The 12,502-nt window shown below is 42.5% G+C and overlaps 2 protein-coding genes across 4 annotated transcripts in view; one reads left to right on the top strand and one right to left on the bottom strand.

The window, feature by feature from the left end:
- Positions 1-210: 210 nt before the first annotated feature.
- GLRX2 (glutaredoxin 2) lies at positions 211-10,736 on the bottom strand. 3 transcript variants are annotated; one of them, XM_061634000.1, is made up of 4 exons: positions 10,405-10,736; positions 7,426-7,489; positions 6,251-6,427; positions 211-4,283 (listed from the first exon to the last, which is right to left on the bottom strand). In XM_061634000.1, the coding sequence occupies exons 2-4, from the start codon at positions 7,486-7,488 to the stop codon at positions 4,137-4,139; spliced, it is 387 nt and encodes a 128-aa protein (XP_061489984.1). In that variant the 5' UTR covers position 7,489; positions 10,405-10,736; the 3' UTR covers positions 211-4,136. The 3 variants fall into 3 exon arrangements, with proteins under 3 accessions (XP_061489984.1, XP_061489983.1, XP_061489982.1); XM_061633999.1 differs by lacking the exon at positions 10,405-10,736 and adding an exon at positions 10,144-10,355; XM_061633998.1 differs by lacking the exon at positions 10,405-10,736 and adding an exon at positions 9,975-10,118.
- CDC73 (cell division cycle 73) overlaps positions 10,287-12,502 on the top strand; it is a 187,486-nt gene continuing 185,270 nt past the window's right edge. Inside the window, exon 1 of the mRNA XM_061633986.1 lies at positions 10,287-10,774. Coding sequence (XP_061489970.1) covers positions 10,644-10,774 — 131 coding nt within the window. The 5' untranslated portion in view covers positions 10,287-10,643. The remainder of the gene's footprint in view (positions 10,775-12,502) is intronic.

Genomic DNA, 12,502 nt, shown 5'->3' with positions numbered 1-12,502 from the left:
CATCATTCCAGACCATTGGCTATGCTACCTGGAACTGATGGGAGTCCAACGATATCTGGAAAGGTCTCAGGTTGGGCATCCTTGCTCTAGAGCTTTAAGGCTACACTCCTATACTCACTTACCGGTAAGGAAGACCCATTGAATTAAATGGAACTTACTTTCAGAAGTGATGTGTAGTAAGACGTTTTTTATAATCAAGCCATCCATAAATTCTGTTAAATAAAACTAAATACAGCATCCTTGTTTTATTGATCATACATATGAGGGATAAGGAGCCAGTGGTCTTTAAGATGATGGATTCATAACAACTCATCAGTCACAGACAGCATAAGTAATGGTCAGGTATGATAACTGTATAATCAGGCCACAGGTTCCCCACTGCTGATGCACACTATAGTGTTTTTAAGCACTCGTCACTGTTCCTATTTTTAAGAGTTTTCTTACTGTTTTTGAGAAGCAACACAAACCTCCATTTTGTGGAGCTTCAGGCTTATTTGAGAAACCTGCTGTGCCTTAACTTACTTTCATCTATTTAATAAACACAAGACTTTAAAACTGACACTCAAATAAAGACACTTATTGTAAACAGGGTGGCTCTCCACCTGTTGCTGAGCTACAACTTCCATCAGCATGCTCAAAGGCCAAGGCTGATAGATCTATAATACAGCCATCTCTGGATGACCACAGGTTAGCCACCCATATTGCAAACTATCCAAGCAAGACCGCCAGTAGGGGAAGACCAGCCTGGCCCCAACTAGATATAAGTGTCTGTTTGCAACAGGGGTGGGGAATCCGTGGCCCTTCAGATGTTTTTAGATTCTAACTTGCATCAGCCTCAACCACCATGCCCAATTGTACTCAAGCTACAGCTGGAGGGCCTCAGGTTTCCTACCATGGCTTTACAACACACAAGTTTCTTCTGGCATTGTTGAATTGATATCCCATCAGTCCCCTCGTGTGCCTTTGTAAGCCTGAGGGCAGAGTCTTCTGGTTGATATACATTTGAAAAGCAGGATAAAAATAATTAGTTCTACTAATATACAAGTATGAGATGTACGTATTAAATACACATTTAATGGCAAATTCTGATATTTAGTTCTTATTTAGTGCAAGTGCATTAAGCAGCAAGAAAAACACTTAGTTTAGAAAAAACTACACTGTAAAATGGGTGATTCACTTGTGGCCATCCAGATGTTGCTGAACTACACATCCCATTGTCCTTGGCCAGACCATGCTTGCTGGGGCTGACAAGAGTTGTAGTTCAAGAACAGCTAGAGGGACACAGGTTAGCCACCCCTGCTGTAAAGTGTCATTTATAATTTTTATGCTTATAAATTACAATTAGCTAAGCACTATTGCAACAGCGAGCTGAAAAAACCAAGTGTTTTGTACAGTGGAAGTCTAGAAGTGTATTATGAAAACTTTCAATATCTAACATAGGCTAGATCTACATGTGAAGGAAAATGGACTGTACCACTGAGCCTGTGTACATTTCTTTAATCTCTTCCCCCCCCCCAATCTTCTGGTAACACTTTGCTAATCTCCTTGGGCAATAGAAAACTAGAACAGGAAGCAAGATGAATGAGAACCTCTCCGAGTTACAAGTTTAATTTCTGCAGGATTTGGGGGAGGGGGAGGGATTCCCTTGCATTTAACCAGAAATTGTCTCTCTTTCTGCTGGTGAAGGACAAGCTAGATCCTATTCCACCTACCTTGAAAAGCCCTGAATATACATTTCCTGAACAGAACATACACTTTTTTTGGAACTCCAGCATATTGCAGTAGTAACATTGTGACATTGCAAAGGAGCTTACAATTGAAACAGATGTGGGGGAGGGGAGATGTAGAACCTCACAGTCGTGATCTCTGATCTATCAGGTGCTCTTTCAGATAGTGTGAGCGCTCTCTTTCTACAGTAATGTGCATTATTACTTCACTTACTGCAAAAGGTCTTTATTTCTCCACTCACCCACTATTTAGATGGTAATGTGTACTATATTTGACTCAAAATATGGCAAGCCAGCCCTTCTGCAGTGTGGGGTCCTTCTGACTCAAGGTCCTGTGCTGAAGTCATATCACTTCAGGGTCTGGCAATGAGAGGGAAAGAAGATTTCCAACTAGACATCAAAGGCCTGATCTTTCACAAAAATTAAATTGTCAAAAAAGTGAAAAGCACTTATTACATAGGCTAATGTGTTATACTTCCCACCCCTGCTATCATTCCCTTAATAGCTTCCTAGATCTCCTGCTTCTATAAAGTGGCTATACAGTAATATCACCCTACACCAGGGATGGGGAACCTCAGTCACGGGCCAATCTTAGCCATTCCAGGGGTCTAAGACCATTCCCCCAAACCATGTGCACCTGTTCATCAGCTGACAGATGGAATAGGGTTCAGTCTGCTGGTGTCTGCTTTGCCAGCATGTCCCCTACAGAAAGCTCTGGCAAAGCAGATGCAAGTGGCCAGCAGAATCACATTATCTTTTCAATAGCTTGCGAGTGGAGGATTCAATCCTGCTCAGTTTGACTGTGCACACCTGTTCCCCCTGCTAGGAACAAGCACATGTAGCCGAAGTATAATGCCCAGCTGTTTGAAAGCCCTTATGCAACAGTCCCACGCTGCTCTTTAAACCCAAGAAAACTGCTCATTTAAAGAGTAGGTGGGGCTGTTTGGAAAAGGGCTTTGAAACAGTCCTGCACTGCACTTTAAGGCCCTGGCAGCTGGGACTTCGAAGGGCAGTGTAACTTGACATCATGTGATTGACAGGTGTACAACCCCACCCACCTGTTAAACTTGGCCTTTCGAGGGTGGGAAGATAAGGCTTTGGCCTGCCAGCCCAAAATACATTCCCTACCTCTGCCCTAAACCACAGCATATCATGACAGGTATAAGCCTAGCTTCTGCCTGACTTGTACACTCCTCTAACCCCCTGCCATGGACATAACAAGGAGTTCCCAATTACTTCAGTTAATCACAGTTCGACATTATGTGTAAATCTTGTGATTAATCTCTATGGTTCTTGAAACTAGCTAACTTCAACCATAGTTTGAAGGTGGCTTCTCTCAAACCACAGTGTGTCAGGTTTCAGTGGCAAGACGAGCTGCAGTTTAATTGGAGGAAACAAAAGCTTCTCATCTTCTAAGTGTGCTCAGGGTGGTGGTGTACACAATGCATGTGAGGGAAGGGGTAGGCTCATTTCATAATAAATCATGAATGCAGCCAACAGCAGCCTTTAGACAAAGAGAAGATGTATGTTCAGGCCCATTTCAGTAACAGACATAGATTGGAGGAGTTTCCTTCTCTGTCATTGGCCCCGGTCCAGCTGTGCCATTGGTAGCTCATACAAGTAGAGCATTTCTGTAGATCTGATTTAATCTCGTTATAACTTTGGGAAGGGGCTGGAGCATAGGGACTGCTGCATTTAATACCAACTACAGCTTACTTCCAAGGGGCTAGAAATACTACTGCAATCTGAATAAAGGAGGCATCCATCTTAAAATAAATCTAATGTACACCAAGCTAGCTATTCCAGCAATTAATGTATCCTAAAGTTAATACTTTACCAATGGCTTGTGAATTCATTTGTTTAGTGTTTGGTAACCAAACTCCTTTCTAACTTTTAACACTTACATGAACGTAAATAATTATCTGCCACAGAAAATGCCAGCACAATCCTCAGTTGGATCTAGACTGAAGTGTAGAAACTAAATCAATAATAACTTTTCCACATTGAAATAAGTGAGGTCTAAGTGCAACTTAATTCAGGGTGCAACGGTGACCCCACTTACCTGGCAATAAACCCTACTGAATTCAATCTGACTTACTTCTGAGCAGACATGGTTAGAATTGTGAAAATAGCTGAGGTTAAGTATCTAAACAGAACTTGTGGTTACAAATTTTTTTGAAGACATGCAGTGCAATTTTATGCATGTTTACTCAGGCCCACATTTTCAACAGCACATAGTATGTTTAAGATTGCATGGTGAATGTAAGATATACCAGGTCTCAATAAATTATCTCTTTTCAAAGTCAAAGCATTTTTCTACATATTATGAACACATCAATAGTACTGACGTAGGACGATGCACACAGTCTAATAAACCTCAGTAATGTTATTCTATCAGGAGCAAGGAAGTTAAGGAAGACTACATGGCTGTTCCAAGTTTTGTCCTCTTTGTATTAGACACTGGTGAACTAACGGGAGCAGTTTGCCCTCCCGGTGAAGTCTCTGTGTGTCTGTTGCACCTCCAACAAAGGTTCCGTTGATAAATATTCTTGGAACCTGTTGAGTATAGAAAACTAATGTTACTTCCTGGGCATAAGGTTAAACATAGATGTTATATATTCAATAAAGTTACCACCCATTCCCCAGAACAGTATTTCTTAGCTATGGCAGATATTATGGAGTTGGAAAAATGGCATGCAGACAGAGTTTGATATCACATTATCTCTTCTCAAGCTATTGGTGAGAGATTGCAGTAGTTTCACTTCATATCCAATAGCAGCATTTTGCACAAAGCATTCTTAGTTCAGCAACTTATGCTCTAGTGCATTATCCAGATTACCTCCTGAAATGGAAAGAAGTAGTTTAGCATCCTTTATTTATCCACGTATTTAAAAAAATACATCCCACCTTATTTCTGAGGAACTCAAGGCAGCTAACAAGTCAGAATACAAAAACATTTCAAAATATATAACAATCCAAGCTAAACGGCATAATAAAACCATAGTAGTAATTTCAGCACAGCACAGCACTTGCCAAAATATGATCACCTGAACACCTTAAGTCACATCTTTACCAGCTTATAGTGATAAAGTGGTAAAACCTTATAGTGATGAGGCCTGACACATTTTGCTTGGCAAGGCATTCCACAGGGTTGATGCCACCACAGACAATTCCCTAGCCCTTGTTGAATCAGCTATGCTCTAAAAATTTGTGGGAGCTGAAGCATGGCCTACATAATTAGATCATGCAGGGAAGGACTTACAGTAGATGGCGGTCCGTAAGGCACCTAGGTCCGAAGCAGTTTTAAGACTTTAAGGAAGTAAAACCAGTACTGAGGCTAGAAACAAAGTGGCAGCCAGTGCAAACTTGGCAAGAATGAAATGCCAAGCACCTGGCATTTCAAAGCACCTGATACCTGGTACCTGTCAATCTGGCTACAGCTTTTTGTACTAGTTGCAGTTTCCCAAAGCTTTTTACAAAGGCAGCCCTATGTAGAGCAAATCACAACAGTCCAATCTGGATGACCAAGGGCATGGATGACTGTAGAAAGCTCTGATTTTGTCAGGAAGGGTTATAGCTGGGGAACTAACCAAACCTGGAAAAAAACACCTTCGGTACTGACACTACCTGTGCATTCAATAGGAGTGTTGGGGACCACAACCCTTCTTAAAACAGGCTGTAAACCCAAATCTGGATTGTTCCTTTACCAACAGTATTTTGTCTGGATTACGTTTCAGCTTGTTCTTCCCCATTCTGCTCAGTGCTAATAAGTTATGGACTCTAGTCTGAACTGAAGAAGAAAATGCAAGATGATTGAAATTCTGTATTCAGAATGAGAAGATGCAGATTAAATCGGTAACTTGCAAGTTTTAGCCAAAATGTAATGCTTGAGTGTTTACATATTTAGCTGCTGTTTAAATTCAAGCAGGAGTATGGTTGCAGAAGAAGAGATGACAGATGCACAGCAACAGAAAGCAAATAAAGATTGAAGCCTGTGAGTTGAAGGACAACTAGGCAAGGCAGCAAAATCTTTTTCTACAAAATACAGCACATTGTGCAAGCATCACCTGGCTCTTTTCAATATATTTCCTTACTATAAAGGAAAAGGCTTGACATCCCAAAGAATCTAAATTCTGTATTCTGATAGTTTTGGCTTGAAATCAAACAGAGAAAACAAGATTTTTAAAAGTAGCTTGTCACATCTGATGGATATGAATTTCATGTGAGCCAGATGCCTCTGGGAAGGCCACAGCAAAACATGGACCAATGGCCCCCTCCCACTGTTACTCTCCTGTAATTTGTATTCAGAGGCACACAGACATAATGATTAGTAGTCACTGGTAATGTCTATCTAATCCCCTTTTAAAGATACCTAAGCTAGTGCTCACCACCACATCTTATGGCAACAGGTTTCATAAACCAATTACATACTGTAGGAATTGATTTACTTGGGGAGGGGGCATGTTGGAGTGATCATTTTTCTTGACATTTGTGCTATGTGACCAAACTTTGGAAGTACTCACTGTCCTGCCACCAGTCATTCGGTGCAGAATGTCTTGAAACTGATTTCCGTTTTCATACATGTCCAATTCAATGGCTGTGTAATTCACATTCATATCTTCAAATAACTTCTTTGCCATGTTGCAGTAGGAGCATGTTGTTTTGGAGAAGATCACTACACAGTTGTCCGAGATAGTTTGCTATTTGTTTTAATAAAAGCTTGCACAATCAGTTTCTAAATGTAATGTAAACCTCAAATTATTTCATATACCATTAGAACCAAAACTTAAGTTTTAAACAGTGTCATTCTTTCACATTTAGATTTCCCTCATTAAATTTAAAATTTCATCCAGAATTACTGATTGAGGTTGCATCTCAAGTATCAATATATTAAAAAGTGGTGGGGGAGGGGAAGGAACAATGTCTACTCAAGTCTTATTTTAGTCCTCAAATTCTGAATCTAAATATAACCTAGGAGATATTAACCTCTTTCTTTGAACTGCAAAAATAAACCCTCAGGTCCATATTTCTCAGCTTTAAACCTCTCACTCTTTGTTTGTTAAATAAGACGTGTTTGTCAACACTCTTCACAGTATGAGCAATATAATCCAAACCTAAATTGATTTTAAAAAATGTTTAATGTTAACCATGTTTATACTGATTTTTGTAAGCTGCTTGCGAGCCTTTTTGCTAAACGGCAGGACAGAAATACCAGAATATTTATTATTTAGAATATTTTAGCCCCTTTTCCAGCCAAAAAGGCTCCCAGACTAGCTTTACGCACAGTTAATTAAAACAAGACAGTCCGGCCACAGGCTTCCCATCTAAAAAACACAACACACAAGGGGAACTGGACAAGGAGGGAAGAGAAAAAAAGGTTGTAAACTGCTTTGAGTACAGTAATGTAGAAACGTGGTATACAAATTAAAAATGAAATGAAAAACAGCAGACTTAGGCACCAATTATTAAACAGTAGTTCTTATAATGATCTGTAATAGAAACATCTCTGGGGAAGGAAAGTGCCTGATGGAGCTGGTCTTTTGACACAGTTGATGGAATGAACCTTGCTTCCCATCTCTCCTACTGATGAAGCCTGATGGAATGGCTGCTGTCAGGTGACAGTTGGCCTGATGAAATAGATTTCACAGAAAACACTGAGAACTTAGTACCATTAAAGGTAACAACCATCTTCACTTACCTGTATCTGGTTAGTAGTCTCAATGTTAGGTAACTCTGTGGTAGCACACATACTGTTTCCCATTCTGAAAAAGAATCAGAAATAAAGTCATAAAAATAATTATTTCTATCCTATTTTACAGAATTTAGCAATGGTAACACACCAAATTACATTTCAGCAAAAGGGGAAAAAGTTGGCAACTGTGTTTTAGAATTTTGTAAGTATACAGGCGGGCCCCGCTTTCCGGCGCTTCGCTTTCCGGCGCTTCGCTTTCCGGCGCTTCGCTTTCCGGCGCTTCGCTTTCCGGCGCTTCGCTTTCCGGCGCTTCGCTTTCCGGCGCTTCGCTTTCCGGCGCTTCGCTAATGCGGCGCTTCGCTAATGCGGCGCTTCGCTAATGCGGCGCTTCGCTAATGCGGCGCTTCGCTAATGCGGCGCTTCGCTAATGCGGCGGCGGGAAATTCCCCGTTTTAAAGCCAGTTTTGTGCTTTTGCGGCATTTTGTGTCATTTTCGTGCAACACGCCCCATTATACTCAATGGGTTCCGCTTTACGGCGATTTCCGCTTTACGGCAGCAGTCCGGAACGGAACCTGCCGTACAAGCAGGGCCCGCCTGTATCAGCCATTAAGACAGACAGTGTAAGCATAGCCTATGAAACTTATTTTAGTAATTTGTTTTTATTGTGATTGAACTATTTTTTATTGTTATACGTTATGGGGTTTTTGGTAACCAGCTTTGAGTTGATTTTAGAAGTAGACTACAGGCGGGCCCCACTTATATGGCAGGTTCCGTTCTGGACTGCTGCCATAAAGCGGAAATCGCCGTAAAGCAGAACCCATTGAGTATAATGGGGCGCGTCACGCGAAAATGCTGCAAAATGCCGCAAAAGCACAAAACTGGCTTTAAAACGGGGAATCTCCAGCCGCCGTATTAGCAGAACGCCGGAAAGCAAAGCGCCGGTAAGAGGGGCCCGCCTGTATAAAATTTTAAATAGAATTATCCTAGACATGTTTACTCAGAAGTAGGTCCAATTGAGTTCAGTAGGACATACTCCTAAGTGAGTGCATATAGAATTGCACTCTAACAAATCAGTCCTAACCTTAAGACCCATGGGCTACAGGGGGTCAGGGTGGTATTAAAGTACTTCTCCACCAAGAAAGAGGAGCCAGCCTCACTTGGAAAACCCACCACTTTGCAAAGAGGTCTACAAACATTACTAGGCTACTCATACATACCTGTATTTGTAGCATACCAATAATCTGACAATGAAAGGAAAAACAAACCAACTCTCTGCCTACTTGAAAAAGCTTCCTGGCCTAATCACCTGGAGGTAGTTCTTATTTGTCACAGGCAACTAGGCAAGTACTACAAACCTGTCACAGAACAAGGTTTGTAAGAAAGGATAATTACTTCACAGGGTTTGTTATGACCCAGAAGGTTCCTTCCTGTTAATCTGCATCCTATTTATTATCTTTATACAAGTTATTTCTTCTAATACAGACCAATTTCCATGTAGTATAGGTACAATATTTTGTGCAACCAGGGAGAACTTACAGGTTTTGGGGTCCTTGTAAGAAAAGACTATGGAAGATTTGTAGTGTTAATTGTAGTATAGGTCTATATACAAATAGTGGGTAGGAACCATTAGCCCCAAAGCAGCCCTCAACCAAGTACCACCAGGATCACTAAACAAAACTGGCCAGAAGCCAAGCAACTTTCCCCAGCTAGTTCCAACATTCAAGATGCCTGTCATTTTTCATACTAAAAGAAATGACACTATAGGTACCTTCTACACTAGGTTTTTATTTAAGACCAGCCTGATGAGCCATTAAGTAAACATCTAGGGCAGTGTTTCCCAAACATTTTTTATTTCTTTGTTGCTGGACTACAGTTCCCACAATTCCTGACCATTGGCCATGCTGGCTGGGGCTGATGGGAGTTGCAGTCCAGCAACAAAAAATAAAAAAGTTTGGGAAACACTGATCTAGGGCATGATCCAGCCACAGTGAAGCACTTCTAAGTCCCACTAACTTGAGTAGAAGAGTTCAGTATGTGCTTAAATTTCTCCCACTGAATTCTAAGAGATCTAGAAATGCTCAATTTTCACAGGATCATACACCTAGCAAGCTTTACTGAACTCCTGAAAGAGGACTGGTACAACAGAATAAGAAAACCCTTAATAAACTTTTAAAAACCAAATAATAAAAGCTCTAGCTCAGTCCCTCGCCCTTTTTGTACTACGGCTCAATAAAGGAACAATTAAATATCCTACGCACGCTTAGTTAGGAATAAGCGCCATGGAACAAAGCAGGATGTACTCCAGAGTAAACACACTTAGGACTACCTTGCAAAGCACCTGTTAGAAAAGAAAAGCTTTTGAGGGTATCCAAACTGGATACTACAGCAACGTAAACAGCGCGACCTCTCCATTCTCAGCAGCATTGACTTAAAATCACAAAATACAGAAGTATATAGTTTATTATCATAGTACCCAGTGTTAACGCCCCAATTCCCATCGGGTGTTAGCTGTACACAACAGTCCCACACCCCTTCCAACGCACACCACACCAACCTTATCCAAGATTTGGTCACCCTAATTCTTAGAAGCGCCCTCAATGCCATGGACAGAACAAAGAATTCACAAGCCACGCCTCTTTGGAGGTTTCTCTGCGGTCCGCTTCTCCCTCAAGGACCCTTATTGCCAAGGCTAACTATTAGATTGCCTGTTATTTTACACTCACTGTTTAGACAAGTTCCCCTTCCTTGCGCGCGCGCTGATATGCTTCTTCTACTGCCAATTACGTTTGGGTTCCACCCCCCCCCTCCCCGACAGCGTGGATGTGGGGTGGGGGCTAGCTCAGACCCGGGCAAGACCAAGGCAGCTTTTTTCGCTTCGTTTGCGCTGAACGAGAAGAGTAGTAGGCGGAGCCTCAGCTGGCGTCTGTTCTGTGCTGTGCTGTGCGCAGGCGCAACCTGGGGCAGGCCAGCGGGGTCCTTCTCACCTCTAGCTTTCTCTCGCGCGCGGCGTCGGTGGCGGCTGGGCCAGTCGGTTGGGTCAGTTTGTTTGCCTGTCTGTCAGCGAGTAAGGTGGGTGTCGACTCGAAGGAGTAAAAGAGCGCGCCAGAGAGCAAGGGAAGGGGCGGGAGACGGACTCGAGGACCGCGAGAGGAGCGGAGCGAGCGCGCACCTCGGTCTTGAGGCCAGCGAGGGAGCGAGCAAGCGAGGTAGGCAGGCTGAGGCGATGGCGGACGTCCTGAGCGTGCTGCGCCAATACAACACGCAGAAGAAGGAGATCGTGGTGAAAGGGGACGAGGTGATTTTCGGCGAGTTCTCCTGGCCCAAGAACGTCAAGACCAACTATGTCATCTGGGGGTGAGTCTGTGGGAGGGGCGATGTTGAAGTTCCTCTCCGGGCGTCTTAAGGGGAGGGAGAGAAAGGAGAGTAGGAGCAGAAGAGGATACACCCGTCCTTTACGAGAATGGGAGGGGAATGGTGAAGAAGAGGAGGGTATGGGTGGGGGAGGAAGGGTTCCTGCTGGATTCTAGTCTACAATCTTGCTTCCCATAATGGACAGCCAGATGCCTCTGGAAAGCTCCCAAACATGGCATAGTAGCAACAGCAATTATCTCTCTCCGTCCCCCGACAGAAATCTGCTGCCTCTGCATGTGGGGGAATCTCATACAACTATAAACATTGTGGCTCTCAATGTATTTGTGTAATCCCTTTTTGAAAGTCACCTAAGCTAGAAGCTCTCACCACATCGTGTGGGAACAGATTCTATAAACTGGGATGTTAATGCTACAACTTTAAGAATGCTTACTTGGAAGGAAGTGCTGCGTATTTCATGTCATGAATGCATGGGAGACAAGGGGGGAGAGGTGTGCCAGGTTCTCTCTTACGGGAGTGACAATTGAAGGGTCCTTGTGAAGAGTTAAGCCATTAGGGGTGCAATCTTATGTATGCTGACCTGAAACTTAAGTCCTACTAAACTCTGCAGACCTTTGATCTGAGTATACATCAGGGATGGGTCACATGTGGCCCTTCAGATGTTGCTGGGTGACAACTCCTGTAATCCTTTACCATTGGTCATGCCCTCTAGAGTTGATGGGAATTGTAATCCAACAACATCTAGAGGGCCACAGGTGCCCTAACCCTGGTATGCAGGTATAGGATCAGTAGTAACATGAAACTGTGTGTTTTTTTTAACCTGGGAATTTTTGGAAATTGGTGGACTTGTTATTGAATTACACACACTTTCAAGTAAAAAGGCTTTAAGAAAGAGAAGGTGGTAGGGAAGAAAGAGGCAATCCCTGAGCAGTAGAGAGAGAGAGAAAGCTCAGGATGCCCTGTGAGCCCTATGCAAATAAGTAAGGCTCTTTAGGAGAGGAAACAGTTAAGAATAGGATTATAAATTTTGTTATTTGGCCTCCTTCTGTACCTGTAGCAGGAACCCAATATGCAAGAGTTAAAATTGGTAAAGATTTTTCAGTCATTTTAATTTCCATTTCAGAAGACGATCCACCTGATTAATTTCTGCTTGTGAGCTTGTATTAGAGGTATAGGAAGCAGACCATTTTAGAAGAAAAGTTGACAAGTAGCTCGGAAACAGAGTGACCATGCACTTATTTGGGTGCCATTCCCATTAAGTCAAGATGCATGCATACCTGGAAATGAGAGTAACTAGTGTTACTATTTGGGCTTACGTCTGAGTAAGCATGGTGAAGTTGGGGCTATAAGAATTTCTCTTCCACTTCTTCATACACTTACTCCATTGACCATTAGCTACCAGGCTAAGTTCAGGTGCGCCAGGTTATCTCTTATGGGAGTGAGAATTGAAGGTGTACAAAAAGCCCTATACAGCTTGGCACCACGATACCTGAAATATTGTCTTTCCCCTTATATACCCGTTCGATCACTATGCTCTGCAGGTGAGGGCTCCTGCAGATACCATCTTATCAGAAGGTCCATTCCACACAACATAGGAAACGGACCTTTAGTGTACTAGCACCTACCCTTTGGAATTCCCAGCCCTTAAATATTAGACAGGCGGCTCCTACTGAAAGGAAGTGTGGGATATAAAATAAATAAATAAATAAATAA

This window comes from Rhineura floridana, chromosome 6 (genome assembly GCF_030035675.1).
Source record: "Rhineura floridana isolate rRhiFlo1 chromosome 6, rRhiFlo1.hap2, whole genome shotgun sequence".
Taxonomy (NCBI): domain Eukaryota; kingdom Metazoa; phylum Chordata; class Lepidosauria; order Squamata; family Rhineuridae; genus Rhineura; species Rhineura floridana.
Note: the sequence above shows the minus strand (reverse complement) of the source record. Positions and strands in the feature narration are given on the sequence as shown.

What these genes read in the sequence shown, in the direction of transcription:
- GLRX2 (XM_061633998.1), bottom strand. Translation starts at nt 10,024, where the DNA reads ATGGCATTGAGGGCGCTTCTAAGAATTAGGGTGACCAAATCTTGGATA. An exon ending in AGACTACTAACCAGATACAG is followed by an intron (nt 6,428 to 7,425) that starts GTAAGTGAAGAT and finishes TAAAACAAATAG; the next exon opens with CAAACTATCTCGGACAACTG. An exon ending in GAATGACTGGTGGCAGGACA is followed by an intron (nt 4,284 to 6,250) that starts GTGAGTACTTCC and finishes TATACTCAACAG; the next exon opens with GTTCCAAGAATATTTATCAA.